A 19,712-nucleotide genomic window follows, 5' to 3' on the forward strand; every position below is an offset into this window, starting at 1 on the left:
TTCACAACTATTGAAAATCTATTATTTAAATAAATAGTTTTAGGTTCTCGACATGCGACATCAACAAAAATTTGTATCGTGTTTTTCAGATACAAATAACAGACATCTGATTTGTCTGTTCCTTCAGATAAAATATCTAACGTTTTTACAGTGTTTGGTGCATTGTTAGCAGATTTCATGTCCGGTCTAGTCCATTGGGCAGCAGATACATGGGGAACCGTGAATATACCTATCATAGGACAAGTAAGTGATACGTAATAACTTAACTACACCTTCACTACACCTTTATTACACCTTTGCTTTACCATTACTACACCTTTACTGCACCTTCACTTCACCTTCACTACATATATATTCACTTCGGGTACCATGTATACCTTTTGACTAAGATTTGTTTAAAAGGTTTGAAATTTTTCAAATCTAATATAAAGATTATTCTCACAAAACTGTTGTCGCAAATTGTGTTTCTCGAACATGTTCTAGAACTAATCGTGTTTCTCGAACATCTTCTAGAACTAATAAGAAAGTTCCAACCTACGTATTTTATATATATAATATATATAAAACTAGTTAGGGTTATATATAATAAGATTATAATCAAACAGTCAGGATCGTACCATTGTGACCTTCAGTTATTTACACTTTACAGCACTAAAACATACCACTAGAAGGTACTAGATAATACTAGTTACCCAGCGAGAAAGTGAAGTAGAATCCAGCTTAATTACATTGTAAAGTCGTGCAGTATAATGTGGCATTATGTGGCATTATGTGGCATTATGTGGCATTATGTGGCATTATGTGAACTGTTAATGGAGATACACTCAGTTTCTTATAAGAAACATTCTCTAATCTATACAATATAGGGCTTATTTTCCGAAACGTAAACTTTGCAAAGTTTTTTCTGAAAACTACTTTGCTCCACGGTTCATGCAATTTAATCGAAACATTATTTGGTTGGTTGGCAATTAGCTAATTATGTAATTATCCAATTAACTGATTAACTGACGTGAAAATTTAAGAAACAAACGTCTGTCTCATTTATAAGTTAAACACCCTACTATGCTATTGTTCACATCTAAAGATATTTGACAAACAATAAAGACCTAGTAAAATGCCCCCCCCCCCCCCCCCAATGTTTCCTTTCTCTTATAGAACAGAGAGTGTGTAATGTGGTAACACTATGATGTGAACAGTGCTTTTACACAACAAGATAAATTGAGACATTTAAGTAAACATTATCTCGCGATAAAAATAAAGATTGATTAACATCATTACACACTCTGATCATATCAGATAAGTTTATTAATTCTTTATTGAATTACCGCAATGTTAACTGAAACAGATATCACGTGTGTTACCTGGCAACAGTGCCCCACTCTCTTCCTATAAACTACAGATATGTAGTGTACTAATGTAGTGTACTAATGTGTCACCTATATTTTCAGGCGTTTATCAGACCGTTTCGGGAGCACCACGTGGACCCGGTTGCCATGACAAAACACGACATAGTTGAGACGAACGGAGATAACTGCATGTTATCCAACTTGTTTCTAGTTCCCTTACTTTCCTGGTGAGTAACACGTGGGTTACACGTGTGTATTATCACGTGGGTTACACGTGTGTATTATCACGTGGGTTACACGTGTGTATTATCACGTGGGTTACACGTGTGTATTATCACGTGGGTTACACGTGTGTATTATCACACACGTTATATATTTTTCAATATTTTAATAATATAATATAAATATTTAAACAGGATTATATTGATTAATCTAATACCTAAAAAGTGTCATTATTTATTTAAATGGACACTACCTAATTAGTTACGACCTACCTAAAGTACGTGGTAACTAATGAGATAACTAACTTATACTTGCTACAGTTGCTATCTGTACGGGGAGGAGTGGATGCTAATATCACACACGTTGTATATTTTTCAATATTTTAATAATATAATATAAATATTTAAACAGGATTATATTGATTAATCTAATACCTAAAAAGTGTCATTATTTATTTAAATGGACACTACCTAATTAGTTACGACCTACCTAAAGTACGTGGTAACTAATGAGATAACTAACTTATACTTGCTACAGTTGCTATCTGTACGGGGAGGAGTGGATGCTGCAAAACTTCTCTCTCCTTGTGTTCGGAGCTACTTTCACCATCTACGTTTGTCTCACTAACCAGATACACAAGGTAATTGTTTTCATATCTAACAAACCTATGGGTGAGGGGTGAGGGGTGAGGGGTGAGGGGTGAGGGGTGAGGGGTGAGGGGTGAGGGGTGAGGGGTGAGGGGTGAGGGGTGAGGGGTGAGGGGTGAGGGGTGAGGGGTGAGGGGTGAGGGGTGAGGGGTGAGGGGTGAGGGGTGAGGGGTGAGGAGCGAGGGGTGAGGGGTGAGGAGCGAGGGGTGAGGAGCGAGGGGTGAGGGGTGAGGGGTGAGGGGTGAGGGGTGAGGGGTGAGGGGTGAGGGGTGAGGGGTGAGGGGTGATCATGATATTTTTCTGTCCAAATATTACCCCCCCCCCCCCCCCCCCCCCCCATGCATACGATCTTAAGATTAACGGGTGGTAAACATGTGGTAAACAGGTGGTAAACAGGTGGTAAACAGGTGGTAAACAGGTGGTAAACAGGTGGTAAACACTGACACTACTTATTATCCTACTGTTATATTATAACGTGAGCCCCCCCCCCCCCCCCATTATAACGTGAGCCCCCCCCCCCCCTCCCCCCATTATAACATGTCAATCCTTTGGGAATTCCATCTGGCAGAGTTTCATCAGATTACAGAAGAGAAATACTGATGTGTCTACTTAACGAATTACGTGCGATGGTGTGAGATAATGGCATATTTACGAGATATAATTCTATTTGTAGATGTAATATATAAAGTAATTCTTGTAGTATTTAGATTTTCATATTTGTAACCGCATCAAAATATCACACTATCAGTGAGGAACAGTGTGTGTGTGTGTGTGTGTGTGTGTGTGTGTGTGTGTGTGTGTGTGTGTGTGTGTGTGTGTGTGTGTGTGTGTGTGTGTGTGTGTGTGTGTGTGTGTGTGTGTGTGTGTGTGTGTGTGTGTGTGTGTGTGTGTGTGTGTGTGTGTGTGTGTGTGTGTGTGTGTGTGTGTGTGTGTGTGTGTGTGTGTGTGTGTGTGTGTGTGTGTGTGTGTGTGTGTGTGTGTGTGTGTGTGTGTGTGTGTGTGTGTGTGTGTGTGTGTGGCTGCGTGGCTGCGTGTAACGTGTAGTTTGCTTATTGCATTTAAGTATAACAAACTGTAACGCTTACATTTCGTTGCGATTCTTCATCATTCTCAAAGTGTTGTGAACATTTAGCAGAAGTTGCTTGATAATATGTATCTATAGATATCCGCTATTATTTTTAAAACACGTGTTAAAGAAATCAGTAAGAATAAAAGCACATGATTTTGCCGATTTTTTCTCTCAGGAAATTCGTTATTCTGAACAGGGTATTCATGAAAATATAAATCAAATTACCGTAAGAACCTAAATTAGATTAAATTTTACGTAGCAAAGGTGATGGTTTAACAGTGAATAAAGTTCTTTGCCAACAAAAAAGCATGGTCACACTGTTATAAAATATTATAACCATAATTTATCTGGGTTCTTGTGGACAGTACAGTGGACAGTACAGTGGACAGTACAGTGGACAGTACAGTGGACTGTACAGTGGACAGTACAGTGGACACTGGACAGTACAGTGGACACTGGACAGTACAGTGGACAGTACAGTGAACTGTACAGTGAACAGTACAGTGGATAGTACAGTGGACAGTACAGTGGACAGTACAGTGGACAGTACAGTGGACAGTACAGTGGACAGTACAGTGGACAGTACAGTGGACAGTACAGTGGACAGTACAGTGGACAGTACAGTGGACAGTACAGTGGACAGTACAGTGGACAGTACAGTGGACAGTACAGTGGACAGTACAGTGGACAGTACAGTGGACAGTACAGTGGACAGTACAGTGGACAGTACAGTGGACAGTACAGTGGACAGTACAGTGGACAGTACAGTGGACAGTACAGTGGACAGTACAGTGGACAGTACAGTGGACAGTACAGTGGACTGTACAGTGGACAGTACAGTGGACAGTACAGTGGACTGTACAGTGGACAGTACAGTGGACTGTACAGTGGACAGTACAGTGGACAGTACAGTGGACAGTACAGTGGACAGTACAGTGGACAGTACAGTGGACAGTACAGTGGACAGTACAGTGGACAGTACAGTGGACAGTACAGTGGACAGTACAGTGGACAGTACAGTGGCCAGTACAGTGGACAGTACAGTGGACAGTACAGTGGACAGTACATTGGACAGTACAGTGGACAGTACAGTGGACAGTACAGTGGACAGTACAGTGGACAGTACAGTGGACAGTACAGTGGACTGTACAGTGGACAGTACAGTGGACTGTACAGTGGACAGTACAGTGGACAGTACAGTGGACAGTACAGTGGACAGTACAGTGGACAGTAAAGTGGACAGTACAGTGGACAGTACAGTGGACAGTACAGTGGACAGTACAGTGGCCAGTACAGTGGACAGTACAGTGGCCAGTACAGTGGACAGTACAGTGGACAGTACAGTGGACTGTACAGTGGACAGTACAGTGGATTGTACAGTGGACAGTACAGTGGACAGTACAGTGGACAGTACAGTGGACAGTACAGTGGACAGTACAGTGGACAGTACAGTGGACAGTACAGTGGACAGTACAGTGGACAGTACATTGGACAGTACATTGGACAGTACAGTGGACAGTACAGTGGACAGTACAGTGGACAGTACAGTGGACAGTACAGTGGACAGTACAGTGGACAGTACAGTGGACAGTACAGTGGACAGTACAGTGGACAGTACAGTGGACCTGCACCCTTAGTAGTGCCTTATAGTGCGGGTATGAACAGATAACATATGGGTGGGTGACAATTGACCCCCCGACAATTGACCCCCCGACAATTAACCCCCCGACAATTGACCCCCCGACAATTGACCCCCGGCTGACCTTGACCCTGACCCAGGACCCAGGACCCAGGACCCAGGACCCAGGACCCAGGACCCAGGGCCCAGGACCCAGGACCCAGGACCCAGGACCCAGGACCCAGGACCCAGGACCCAGGACCCAGGACCCAGGACCCAGGACCCTGACCCTGACCCTGACCCTGACCCTGACCCTGACCCTGACCCTGACCCTGACCTTGACCTTGACCCTGACCCTAACCCTAACCCTAACCCTAACCCTGACCCTGACCCTGACCCAGGACCCTAACCCTAACCCTTACCCTGACCCAGGACCCTAACCCTAACCCTAACCCTAACCCTGACCCAGGACCCGATCAATTGACCCCAGTGTAATTACATGGGGGGTCAATTGTCGGGGGGTCAATTGTCGTACTAAACCCTAGATTTCGCGACAATTGACCCCAGTGTAGTTACATAGGGGTCAATTGTCGGGGGGTCAATTGTCGGGGGGTCAATTGTCGGGGGGTCAATTGTCGGGGGGTCAATTGTCGCGGTACCATAACATATCACTCTTGAAGTGAGAATATTAAAGCTGTAAGCAGTATTTGTTTTGACACGTGAAAGAGTTTTAATAATCACTGACGCCTCTACACTCTTAAGACCTGTACACTCTCAAGACCTGTACACTCTCAAGACCTGTACACTCTCAAGAGTTGCACAGGTATTATTATATCGGGTCTCATTAATTACACTGCCAACATTCTTTTATATCGCCGCGTATTTCAAATCAGGTTACAAACACGCCGTCCATTTTAAAAATTGAAAAAACTAAGTCAATTCTTAAAATTATCTCAATTCTTAAAATTATAAAGTGCTCAGTCTTGTTTTACTTTTTTATCTGTTACCTATTCACCCTTGAGAAATAAAACTTAAAGTTATAAACCTTCATTGTACTTTACCGGTAGAGTCTAAATTAAATAGTTTGAGATTTCCTTTACATTATTATATATATTAACTACCTTACTCGGGAATATTATAGCGGGTTAATTTATGACTGGGAAAATTAATGACCGGGAAAAATATGGCGGAATTTTCCAAAACCCACCAAGCATCAAAATGTATTACTATTAGTTTACCTTACTCGGGAACATAATAGCGGGTTAAATTATGACTGGGAAAATTAATGACCGGGAAAAATATGGCGGAATTTTCCAAAACCCACCACTTTATCCCAGTCATAATATTCCCGAGTAAGGTAGTGTAACCCGGACTTCGGCCGGGATTTCACGGCCGCAGTTAAAAAGGGTAGGAGTAATTACCCGCTGAGTGAAAACCCGCATTAGGTGAGCAATTCTATTCGGAGTTCCCTCACGTATCCAATAGTATCTGTACCACGACTATTACACCTCATCACTCCCGTCTTAAACCGCTTTAAATTAACCCTTATTAACTCCGCACCACACCCGCCTTATATTTGACAACATTACATTGTCGTATGAAAGTAAACAAACAGACCGCAATGACTGGCTCCCCCCCCCCCCCCCCCCCCTAATAAGCTTATAGTATTACACGCATAAACATTGTCGTATGAAAGTATGAACTCTCTCTACAGTTTAAACAGACCGCAATCAGTGCCCTATACTCTTAATATCACTTGCGGAGCTAACCTAATTACCAACGCTACAATCTACAGTGCAGTAATAGAAAATATAGTGAATAGGAAGAAAAAGTGAGCCATTTTAGTGGCTCACTCCATAATGTTGCATTAATAGTACAAAACCATCAATTAAGCCACTTACCGCCGGCTGATTTAAAAAAAATTTGCATATGGGCTTCGTCAGAGTTTTGTCGACACTATACCGAAAAAACCAGTCCTGTAACTCTTACCGTTTTTTCAATATAACCGACCGGAAATTACACACAGACGATCAGACACACACACACACACACACACACACACACACACACATTCTGGTGTTATTAAGGTGATATTTATGCATGTGCCCCACGGGGATGAATTTCTTATTAATACCATTGATATCATATATTATATTTGTTTGAGTAAACATTGGCTGGTACCACGGGCCAGTACCCCAAAAAAATAAGAGGTCTTGACTGCCCATGCATCAAACCTTGGCAATCGGTAAATTTCCTCTGGCCCGGAGTCAGCTGACCCTAGGGACCAGAAGATAAAGGCGTAGAGACTGTGTGTATCTACAAAAGTGGTTGTTTTTACAAGAGACAGGGCTTGCAACGCAAGGGAAGATATATAATATATATACATATCACCGGAGACTCGCGGGCGGAACAAAATATTGCACGCGCACGCGCGTGCAATATTTCATATGTCCCCGAGGGCGCTAGCCCGAGGAGGACATATTTTCGTATAGCACGGAGGGCCCATCGGGCCCGAGTGCTATACGATTTTTCCGCCCGCGAGTCGAGGTGATGTGGATTATATCCACCAGCGTGAGCTTTTTCTTACAGATATTAGTTTTTACTTTAGTTTCTTCAAGAGATCCGTTTTTAATTTAGTTTCACTTTTACTTTCAACATGTTTCTAATACGATAGTTCCGCCCTCGAGGCGAGGAATGATATCGTGTATATCCATCAGCGGGCGTTTATCACGAAGCTTCAGTTTGCAACAATCACAGCAAATTAATGTACAAGATTTCAGAAAAGTTACGAAAAAATCATGTTGCTTTTGGTTTAAGATGTAAAACAGGCCAAAATGACTGACTATAGAACGAAAAACCGGCTGCTATCAAACAATGTTTCAGCTCATTGTTTCAGGTACATATTTTAATGTAAACGATCAAAATATAGGCCTCTCTCCCTCTCTCTTTCTCTCCCTCTCTCCCTCTATCCCTCTATCCCTCTATCCCTCTCTCCCTATCTTCCTTTCTCCTTCTCCCACTCTCCTTACGTCCCTCTCTCCCTCTATCCCTCTCTCTTTATCTCCCTCTCTCCTCCTCTCCCTCTCTCCTCCTCTCCCTCTCTTTCTCTCCTACTCTTCCTCTATACTTCTCTACCTCTCTCCCTTCTCCCTCCCTGGAACCAGAACAAGCACCACCAGTCGCCACAGAGCCCTCTACTACCAAGTTAGTTGTCATTATCATGTCAGTTACCTGGGTAACCAGGGTTACCCGGGTAACCAGTTACTACAGTTTCTGTAGCAGCTACTGAGTGGCTGGACACTTAAAAGTAGTAACCCAGAGAGCTCGATATCACAGTCTGATCATGGACATTTAATATGAAAGTTAAAGATCAAATTCATAACATCAATTTAAATGGCAGTATCAAAACAAAAACAGGGCAAAATATCTTTCGGGAACACAATAGAATAACACGTAAAATTTCGGCCTACATTTCAAGATTTATCGACTGAACTAGTGAAATGAAAATGGTAAACACAACTGAAATGGTAAACACAAAACAATTATCGATACTATAATAGAGATCACCGGCTTAGAATTTAGTCTGGACGTCTCCACGAATTTGGTAACCATAGTAACAGTGTGTCAGTGTCACGTGTTAATTATGAGCCAATCATGGCAAACTGCGTGACAACTGATATAGCGTCCGATAGAGGGTGAGCTCAGAGCTTACAGTTGATACATTCTTTACATCCACTGCATATTGCCGTGGGAATTTAGAAACAGAAACTACACTAATTAGCTCACTGTACGATTATTGCAATTGAATTCATCGTTAATGAATTAAACCGGTTTCAACTATAGTTCTAAGTAACTTGTAAGTTGTTGTCTTATGGAATTTTACATGGAGACGATACAGAAACTGAAAATATTTTAGAGAACTCCGGGCTATATTGCTACTGGTCAAATTAAATGTCACTTGTTAGCGGGCTATATCATGAGCGGGCTGTAGAGATATCGGGCCCTTTGACAGCGGGCTGGTGAGAGCCCGCTATGCGAAAAAGCGCACGCTGGTGGATATATAGTGTATGTATCACCTCAATACAGCAGCTACAGTTTTAATGCTTGATGTGTACACGTGTATATTACACACATTGCACGTGATAGTGTGGGTATAGGACACAGTGGTTACCACTGATGGACGCCAAGCCTGGTGATGTGTGAGGAAGAAAGACAGTTGCCGTGGTCGTCTGTATACCCTGAGGCCTGAACGAATACTTGGTGAGAGTGACACAGATTCATAACCATGACGCTGATATCGCTGACTGTGAAGTAGAAGAAGTCCTCTCAAAAGTCCACGATCTGGCTGCTACTACGATGACCACAAACCACAACATCTTTTGCTCCGTTACTGGTTCCCTGTCTCAGGATGCACGTGCCCGCCTCCCCACCGAACAAGCGGTGAAAAAGAGGGCACAGAGAGCCCGCCGATACGGAAACCCTAGACCCAGAGCACCTTCATCCCTCGCAGATCTTCAACTGGAAGAGGACGACTGCAGATCCCTTTTCGGTGAATCTATGCTTCAATTCGACAACAACCTGGACGATCGACGTGTCATCATCTTCGCAACACATAAAAACCTGAGAGCCCTAGAGCAGAGCAGCAGCTGGTATATCAACCTTCTCATCCTCAGCTGTTCTATCAGTTACTGACTGTACACGCGGAGAGGATTCAACCTGGTGCTTGTGTCTGCATTCTCCTCACCCACAAGGATACTCCCATCTACAAGGAAGCATTCCGCGCCCTCGCAAACCTTGGTTCCTTTTCTCCAGACCGAATCATGGTGGACTTTGAGCTTGCCCGAGGAACGCCCTATCTTCTACATTCCAGTCAGCCCAAGTGGACGGGTGCTTTTACCACATCTGCCAGGCTGTCATGAGAGCTGTCGGGAGGCTTGACTACAAGGAGGAGTACGAAAAAGTCCTGATAGATCCCTCATCTGGCCAGAAGAATTACACTTTAGCCGAGTTTTTGTAAAATAAAGATAGAATTTTAAAAATCCCCAAATAGCACGATTTAATTTGGGTACGAAATTTGTCGGTTTTCGGAAAAAATCCCCATATTTTTGTTCCCAAGCCATTTAGGTCACCGGAATTGTGGCGAACATAAATATGCCTCGTAAGGTACATCTTTTTTTTGGTATTTTTAATCACTAAAGCGTGTTCCAAATAATAGAATGTATCCATAACATTCTGGAATATTCTAGAAGGGAGCATATTATGAAGGAGCAATACATGTGTTATTATTATCAGTCAAGCAATGTTTACTCAGCGTGTTGACGAAACAGTGATTTAATCTTTTAGCGAGGCGTTAAAAGTTTAACACGTGGACAATGTATAATGTATAATGTATTGTTGTGTTTTTTTTGTAAATGTGTCGTCAATTTCCGCTATTATTAGCTTATCTAACCAACAAGCTCATCTTAACAAAGCACATTTTCTAATATTTAATGATAATATTAGACTAATCGAATCACCGCAGAATATTTGCCGTATCTATCTGTGTGTAAGAGTGTAACAGTGTTACAGTGTAACAGTGTAGTAGTGTAGAAGTGTAGCATTGTGACAGTGTAGCATTGTGACAGTGCAGTGATGCACGCCGCCGCCTTTTGCCAAAATCGGCGGCGGCGAGGCCAAAACTTGCGGCGGCTCCTTGGCACTTGTATAGTTGTAGTCGTGACTCAGTCGAACATAAATACAGTCTCTGTACGGGGTGGGCCTCAAAATACCGTTTTGGCTTCCAGTTTCAAGCATGCTACAATGCACAATAACATGTAACATTGCATGTGCCACGTTTATAGATGATGACGTCAGACATATTGATACAGGATTGATAAATTAATTTAATTTTACCGATGGAAGATATTTCAAATTCTCAAAATACAACTTTCACGCCGCCGCTGATTTATTCTTCGGCGTGAGCAAAAACACCACTGTAACAGTGTAACATTGTAACAGTGTAGCATTGTAACAGTGTAACATTGTAACAGTGTAACAGTGTAACATTGTAACAGTGTAGCATTGTAACATTGTAACAGTGTAACATTGTAACAGTGTAACATTGTAACAGTGTAGCATTGTAACAGTGTAACAGTGTAACATTGTAACAGTGTAGCATTGTAACAGTGTAACATTGTAACAGTGTAACATTGTAACAGTGTAGCATTGTAACAGTGTAACATTGTAACAGTGTAACATTGTAACAGTGTAGCATTGTAACAGTGTAGCATTGTAACAGTGTAACATTGTAACAGTGTAACATTGTAACAGTGTAGCATTGTAACAGTGTATCATTGTAACAGTGTAGCATTGTAACAGTGTAGCATTGTAATATTTTAACAGTGTAACATTGTAACATTGTAACAGTGTAACATTGTAACAGTGTAGCATTGTAACAGTGTAGCATTGTAACAGTGTAACATTGTAACAGTGTAACATTGTAACAGTGTAGCATTGTAACAGTGTAGCATTGTAACAGTGTATCATTGTAACAGTGTAGCATTGTAACAGTGTAGCATTGTAATATTTTAACAGTGTAACATTGTAACAGTGTAACAGTGTAACAGTGAAACATTGTAATAGTGTAACATTGTAATATTTTAACAGTGTAACATTGTAACAGTGTAGCAGTAATATTTAGAAACATACAGCTAATTATTATTATATATATGATAGCTGAATAATAGTCCATTTCGATAGAGACGGAAAATCAAACCGGCCACTTTAATGACTCAATAATACCTCAATTAGTAGTAGTAGTAGTAGTAGTATTACCACAACCTCATACAGCTTCTAACGGATTATAGTTAATATTACTGACGGAGACTTTATATTACTGACGGAGAGTTTATATTACTGACGGAGAGTTTATATTACTTACAGAGAGTTTATATTACTTACGGAGAGTTTATATTACTGACGGAGACTTTATATTACTTACGGAGAGTTTATATTACTTACGGAGAGTTTATATTACTTACGGAGACTTTATATTACTGACGGAGAGTTTATATTACTGACGGAGAGTTAATATTACTGACGGAGACTTTATATTACTGACGGGGAGTTTATATTACTGACGGAGAGTTAATATTACTGACGGAGAGTTTATATTACTTACGGAGAGTTTATATTACTGACGGAGAGTTTATATTACTGACGGAGAGTTTATATTACTTACGGAGAGTTTATATTACTTACGGAGAGTTTATATTACTGACGCCCGGAGAGTTTATATTACTGACGGGGAGTTTATATTACTGACGGAGAGTTAATATTACTGACGGAGAGTTTATATTACTGACGGAAAGTTTATATTACTTACGGAGAGTTTATATTACTGACGGAGAGTTTATATTACTGACGGAGAGTTTATATTACTGACGGAGAGTTTATATTACTTACGGAGAGTTTGTATTACTGACGGATCTTAGATTCGTTACATTGTGACCAATCCTTGTAACTTAAAGGTAAAGTTCTGTCGCGAAGTTTTTAACTGATTAGAATAGGACCAATTATGTTGTAGAATTAATTTTGCTCGAGGGGATATTATATAACAGTTAAGGTATTCAGAAAGTTAAACATATGTCCACTCTCCTGTCATATAAAATATTAAAATGGAAATGTGTACCGGTGTACTTACAGTGTACCGGTGTACTTACAGTGTACCGGTGTACTTACAGTGTACCGCGACCGGTGTACTTACAGTGTACCGGTGTACTTACAGTGTACCGGTGTACTTACAGTGTACCGGTGTACTTACAGTGTACCGGTGTACTTACAGTGTACCGGTATACTTACAGTGTACCGGTGTACTTACAGTGTACCGGTGTACTTACAGTGTACCGGTGTACTTACAGTGTACCGGTGTACTTGCAGTGTACCGGTGTACTTACAGTGTACCGGTGTACTTACAGTGTACCGGTGTACTTACAGTGTACCGGTGTACTTACAGTGTACCGGTGTACTTACAGTGTACCGGTGTACTTACAGTGTACCGGTGTACTTACAGTGTACCGGTATACTTACAGTGTACCGGTGTACTTACAGTGTTCCGGTGTACTTACAGTGTACCGGTATACTTACAGTGTACCGGTGTACTTACAGTGTACCGGTGTACTTACAGTGTACCGGTGTACTTACAGTGTACAGGTGTACTTACAGTGTACAGGTATACTTACAGTGTACCGGTGTACTTACAGTGTACCGGTGTACTTACAGTGTACCGGTGTACTTACAGTGTACTGGTATACTTACAGTGTACCGGTGTACTTACAGTGTACCGGTGTACTTACAGTGTGTCGATATCCTTGCTCTAACCAAGTAAGGGTCTGTATAACCTATCAGCTATTATATCTTTATCCAACTTACAGCATATATACTCTACTCTTAACTACTATATATATATATATACTACTCAATACTATATTATTATGTTTTATAGCTCCATGCTGCCCTGAAATTTGAATACCCAGTCCTTCAACAAAAGACCAATACTGTATGCAGATTATGGCGAGCTCGGAATGCGGCAACGAGTCTCTTCTTCAAATTTCATACATATTTTTGCTCTGTAGTTGTAACATCTCCTCATGTGAGCATCACGTGGTGTTGTAACAGCCACATGGTTACTAAACAGCCACATGGTTACTAAACAGCCGCATGGTTACTAAACAGCCACGTGGTTACTAAACAGCCACATGGTTACTAAACAGCCACATGGTTACTAAACAGCCACATGGTTACTAAATAGCCACATGGTTACTAAACAGCCACATGGTTACTAAACAGCCACATGGTTACTAAACAAAATCATCATTCGGCTGAGTAGCCCGTGAGTGGCCTCCCCTGCAGCCTTTCCTGCAGCCTCTCCTGCAGCTTCTCCTGCACACTCTCCTTCAATCTCTCCGTCAGCCTTTCCTGCAGTCTCTCCTGCATCCTCTCCTGCAGCCTCTCCTGCATCCTCTCCTAATACTGCCTCTCATGCAGCTTCTCCTATTACTGCATCTCCTTCAGCCTCTCCTGCAGCTTCTCCTGCGACCTGCATCCTCTTCTACTACTGCATCTCCTGCAGCCGCTCCTGCATCTTCTCCTAATACTGCCTTTTCTACTGCCTCTCATGCAGCTTCTCCTATTACTGCATCTCCTGCAGCATCCTTTCCTTCAATCTCTCCGTCAGCCTTGCCTGCAGCCTCTCCTGCAGCCTGTCCTGCAGCCTCTCTTGCATCCTCTTCTGCAGCCTCTCCGTATGTGCTGGATGATGTGCTGAATAGCTTTATACCTCTGAGTTCTACGCTGAGTGTTTCAAGTACTTAATCAGAGGCCAACTAACGATGATAAATAGAGTGGTGATCGCAACTGAACATTCTTAACAAGTCTGACAATCATTAGACACTTTGCTCAATTAGCAAAAGGCTCCTTGATCAAATGATCAGGTCACGCACCTCCATCAGGTCACGCACCTATATCAGGTCACGCACACTGAACTTGATCAGGTCACGTATCCTGATCACGTACAGAATTAAACTGTTCTCTCTGAAGAACAAACAAAACCCTCTCGGTAACAAACTAATAAAGTCACGTACCGTACAGTATTAGCACGTGCTCAAACTAGCGATCTTCCATCAGAAAACAAAACAACAGTTTCAGGATAAACTGTAGGAAAAATGTTGTAAAATATCCGGATATATACTAATACTGATCCGGATATATACTAATACTGATCCGGATGTATTCAAATACTGATCCGGATGTTGCTAAATTTAAAAGCCGGTATTATTCCGGAACTTATTCCGTAGAAACCACGTGAAGGAGGGGAAAATGTTAAACTCGCACCAGATTAGCTATACTATTACTAGTACTATGATAATATGTTCCTATTAGCTGCAGATGACTTTTGGTTTGTGCACCCTGCCCTGAGAAGGACTTCAGGGCGAGTAGGGGACATGTGTTGCTACTAAGTGGGCTAGCCCGGATAAACTAAATCAGGTACAGTTAGTTAATACCTGGTAGCCACGTTCAGAGGGATAATAGAGGGTAATAAAGGGCCCTCTGTAATTACAAACGGTAACAAATGAAGTTCAGATACTTCCCAGCTTTTTAGTTCATCATGCCAAAAGCTCCTGAGGGCACCCCTCAGGATGGTTTCGCATCACGAGACTTGGAACCAACCATCATGAGGTTTGAAGGTAATAGTTCACTTTGTTACCACTTCTAATTGAGAGTTGAATCATTTTTCTCGGAATTCGCCCGACTCATATTTCCTGGTATTTGCTGTGCAAACTTAGCTGACGTGACGAGTAACACAATGGTGGAGTGCAGATTCTGTCGGAAGCAGTTTAGGACTGACGCCGAGAAAAAGGAACACGACAAAAAGTGCCAATCTGAGTAAGTGCAGGGTTTCATTTTATTTTCCAGTTTCATAGCCAGGAAATAGATAGTGCATAAATATATAGTGTATAAATAGATAGTGCATAAAATCGGTATATTTGCATTACAGTCTTGCTCTTGCTGTACCGGCCCTGGCATGCAATATTCTCATTTTCTTGGAGAAATCTAGCATAATTCCAAGCTAGGAACTAGAAAACTTTGCTAATTAACAGTTCTTTAATCTAATTAATAAATTAAAGAACTGTTAATCAAGGAATTAAAGAACCGTAAATTAAGGAATTAAGAACTGTTAATTAAGGGATTAAAGAATTGTTAATTAAGGGATTAAAGAATTGTAACTAATCTGCTCGTTTTCAGGCGCCACAAGTCGGATAGGTTTGAACAATATGTACAGAGGTTGGGATACAGTAACCATAGAGACCTGGCTCAGGAAGCTATCAGGAAGTTGGGCCCCAACGCCTCCATTAACAGTCTGCTAGAATGCGTTATACAGATCGAGAAGAAGAGGAGTGGGGGGAGCACTGCGAATAAGGGGAGGAGATAAGCTGCCTACCCAGGAGATAAGCTGCCTACTCAGGAGGAGATAAGCTGCCTACTCGGGAGGAGATAAGCTGCCTACTCAGGAGATAAGCTGCCTACTCAGGAGGAGATAAGCTGCCTACTCGGGAGATAAGCTGCCTACTCAGGAGATAAGCTGCCTACTCAGGAGGAGATAAGCTGCCTACTCGGGAGGAGATAAGCTGCCTACTCAGGAGATAAGCTGCCTACCCAGGAGATAAGCTGCCTACTCAGGAGGAGATAAGCTGCCTACTCGGGAGATAAGCTGCCTACTCAGGAGATAAGCTGCCTACTCAGGAGGAGATAAGCTGCCTACTCGGGAGGAGATAAGCTGCCTACTCAGGAGATAAGCTGCCTACCCAGGAGGAGATAAGCTGCCTACTCGGGAGGAGATAAGCTGCCTACTCGGGAGGAGATAAGCTGCCTACTCAGGAGATAAGCTGCCTACTCAGGAGGAGATAAGCTGCCTACTCAGGAGATAAGCTGCCTACTCAGGAGGAGATAAGCTGCCTACTCGGGAGGAGATAAGCTGCCTACTCAGGAGGAGATAAGCTGCCTACCCAGGAGATAAGCTGCCTACTCAGGAGGAGATAAGCTGCCTACTCAGGAGATAAGCTGCCTACTCAGGAGATAAGCTGCCTACTCAGGAGGAGATAAGCTGCCTACTCGGGAGGAGATAAGCTGCCTACTCAGGAGGAGATAAGCTGCCTACCCAGGAGATAAGCTGCCTACTCAGGAGGAGATAAGCTGCCTACTCGGGAGGAGATAAGCTGCCTACTCAGGAGATAAGCTGCCTACTCAGGAGGAGATAAGCTGCCTACTCGGGAGATAAGCTGCCTACTCAGGAGATAAGCTGCCTACTCAGGAGGAGATAAGCTGCCTACTCGGGAGGAGATAAGCTGCCTACTCAGGAGATAAGCTGCCTACCCAGGAGATAAGCTGCCTACTCAGGAGGAGATAAGCTGCCTACTCGGGAGATAAGCTGCCTACTCAGGAGATAAGCTGCCTACTCAGGAGGAGATAAGCTGCCTACTCAGGAGGAGATAAGCTGCCTACTCAGGAGGAGATAAGCTGCCTACCCAGGAGATAAGCTGCCTACTCAGGAGGAGATAAGCTGCCTACTCGGGAGATAAGCTGCCTACTCAGGAGGAGATAAGCTGCCTACTCGGGAGGAGATAAGCTGCCTACTCAGGAGGAGATAAGCTGCCTACTCAGGAGATAAGCTGCCTACCCAGGAGATAAGCTGCCTACTCAGGAGATAAGCTGCCTACTCAGGAGATAAGCTGCCTACTCGGGAGATAAGCTGCCTACTCAGGAGGAGATAAGCTGCCTACTCAGGAGATAAGCTGCCTACTCAGGAGGAGATAAGCTGCCTACTCAGGAGATAAGCTGCCTACCCAGGAGATAAGCTGCCTACTCAGGAGGAGATAAGCTGCCTACTCGGGAGGAGATAAGCTGCCTACTCAGGAGGAGATAAGCTGCCTACCCAGGAGATAAGCTGCCTACTCAGGAGGAGATAAGCTGCCTACTCGGGAGATAAGCTGCCTACCCAGGAGATAAGCTGCCTACTCAGGAGGAGATAAGCTGCCTACTCAGGAGATAAGCTGCCTACTCAGGAGGAGATAAGCTGCCTACTCGGGAGATAAGCTGCCTACCCAGGAGATAAGCTGCCTACTCAGGAGATAAGCTGCCTACTCAGGAGGAGATAAGCTGCCTACTCAGGAGATAAGCTGCCTACTCAGGAGGAGATAAGTTGCCTACCCAGGAGATAAGCTGCCTACTCAGGAGGAGATAAGTTGCCTACCCAGGAGATAAGCTGCCTACTCAGGAGGAGATAAGCTGCCTACTCGGGAGATAAGCTGCCTACCCAGGAGATAAGCTGCCTACTCAGGAGGAGATAAGCTGCCTACTCGGGAGATAAGCTGCCTACCCAGGAGATAAGCTGCCTACCCAGGAGATAAGCTGCCTACTCGGGAGATAAGCTGCCTACTCAGGAGATAAGCTGCCTACTCGGGAGATAAGCTGCCTACCCAGGAGATAAGCTGCCTACCCAGGAGATAAGCTGCCTACCCAGGAGATAAGCTGCCTACTCGGGAGATAAGCTGCCTACTCGGGAGATAAGCTGCCTACTCGGGAGATAAGCTGCCTACTCAGAAGGTAGACACCATTGTAAATATTATGGACTCCTTTCTTTGGACGAGGAGATGAAAGTGACCCTCCCTGAGATTATTTGCGGAACGTTTTAATTTCGCAAGTTAATTTATTGTTGCGATTGTGACGTGTATTATATTTTCTCGGTAAATATTTAATTTTCTGAGAGCCGTCCCGGGTCGGTTGAATATTTGCTCCAGAAACCTGTTAAAGATGTAAAACGTAGTATTTGTTTATACATTTCTGGAATTTTGCTCATTTTGCATCTTTGGCGGGGGGGGGGGACGTGATCGCCACTCCACATTTATTTCAAATATTTTCGGGTTTTCCCCATGGCGAAAATGGCGAAATATTGAGATTTTCAGCCAATTTTTCCGAAATTTGATGGCAAAAATGGCGATGATGCCCCCACCATATTTGATTATGATTTATTGATTTATTTTTAATGGCGACAAGTCATTGAAATAGTTGAGTTAACCAAAAGTACTGAGTTAGCAACATCAGAGTGATTTTTAAAGATAATAATATTTCTAATTATTTATATAAACGAATTTGAATGTCGCATGATATTTATCGATAATTCCTTTTTGACAATTTCTTATAAAGTGTGTACTGCACACTATTCCTTACTCGGTTCTCTTATTCTCTCGTACTATTCCCAGACAAGGTGAAGCTCCAATGGAAGTGACCTCTATAATTACGCCCACGTGACCTATAATTACGCCCACGTGACCTATAATTACGCCCACGTGACCTATAATTACGCCCACGTGACCTATAATTACACTCACATGATCCTAATTACGCCCACGTGCTGGTCACGTGGGGGTTGTTCTTTGTGCTCCATTTAGTGAAGGCGCTTCCGAGGAATGCCCCTTCCGAGGAATGCCCCTTCTCCAACTATTAAGGAGGAATGCCCCTTCTCCAACTTTAGCATTTACACGTACAACTAAACAGGTGGGCTCACAAGGTTTCAGCCTTGATAAACCTTACTGTAGCTCCCTGTTATAATACCTATAACATTGAAACTTATTGTTTGAACTATGGAAGAAATAATTAGCATTTCCCAAGGAATGATAATGAGCTATTACCCATATTGATAAAAATATTAGCGTTTTTGCTGTTCATCAATTTCACTGAATAACTGTTACCCGAAATGGGGACTCAAATATTTAATAAATACTGGTTTCAAGGATAAAAATCTTCCTTCCTCAATAGATTCTGGTCAAAATTGAACTACGGTAATATAATACAAAAAAATAAATAAATATAAATAAATCCTTCGGCTTCCTGTAATTGGCTGGTTGCACTTGTGTAACAATGTGGCTGTTGGAATAACCGAAGTAAAATAAGTGTCTTGATAAAAAAAATACAGGGTAATAGCCTGTCCAAACTCAGGCTACATAACATCATGTGGGTGTTACAGTACTTACTAGTGGGACAACAACACGTGACAACAACACGTGACAACAACACGTGACAACAACACGCGACAACAACACGTGACAACAACACGTGACAACAACACGTGACAACAACACGTGACAACAACACGTGACAACAACACGTGACAACAACACGTGACAACAACACGTGACAACAACACGTGACAACAACACGTGACAACAACACGTGATCTTGTATCTTAGTGTTGTGTGTTAGTATATAATATAGTG

The 19,712-nt window shown here is 42.6% G+C and overlaps 1 protein-coding gene across 2 annotated transcripts in view; it reads left to right on the forward strand.

Moving 5' to 3' along the window:
• LOC134814183 (plasmanylethanolamine desaturase 1-like) overlaps nt 1–19,712 on the forward strand; it is a 75,337-nt gene that overhangs the window by 38,173 nt on the left and 17,452 nt on the right. For both annotated transcript variants that reach the window (XM_063822239.1, XM_063822240.1), the window contains exons 5-7: nt 152–243; nt 1,449–1,573; nt 2,106–2,208. In XM_063822239.1, the coding sequence (XP_063678309.1) occupies nt 152–243; nt 1,449–1,573; nt 2,106–2,208 (320 nt within the window). The remainder of the gene's footprint in view (nt 1–151; nt 244–1,448; nt 1,574–2,105; nt 2,209–19,712) is intronic.

This window comes from Bolinopsis microptera, chromosome 4 (genome assembly GCF_026151205.1).
Source record: "Bolinopsis microptera isolate Bmic1 chromosome 4, MBARI_Bmic_1.0, whole genome shotgun sequence".
Taxonomy (NCBI): domain Eukaryota; kingdom Metazoa; phylum Ctenophora; class Tentaculata; order Lobata; family Bolinopsidae; genus Bolinopsis; species Bolinopsis microptera.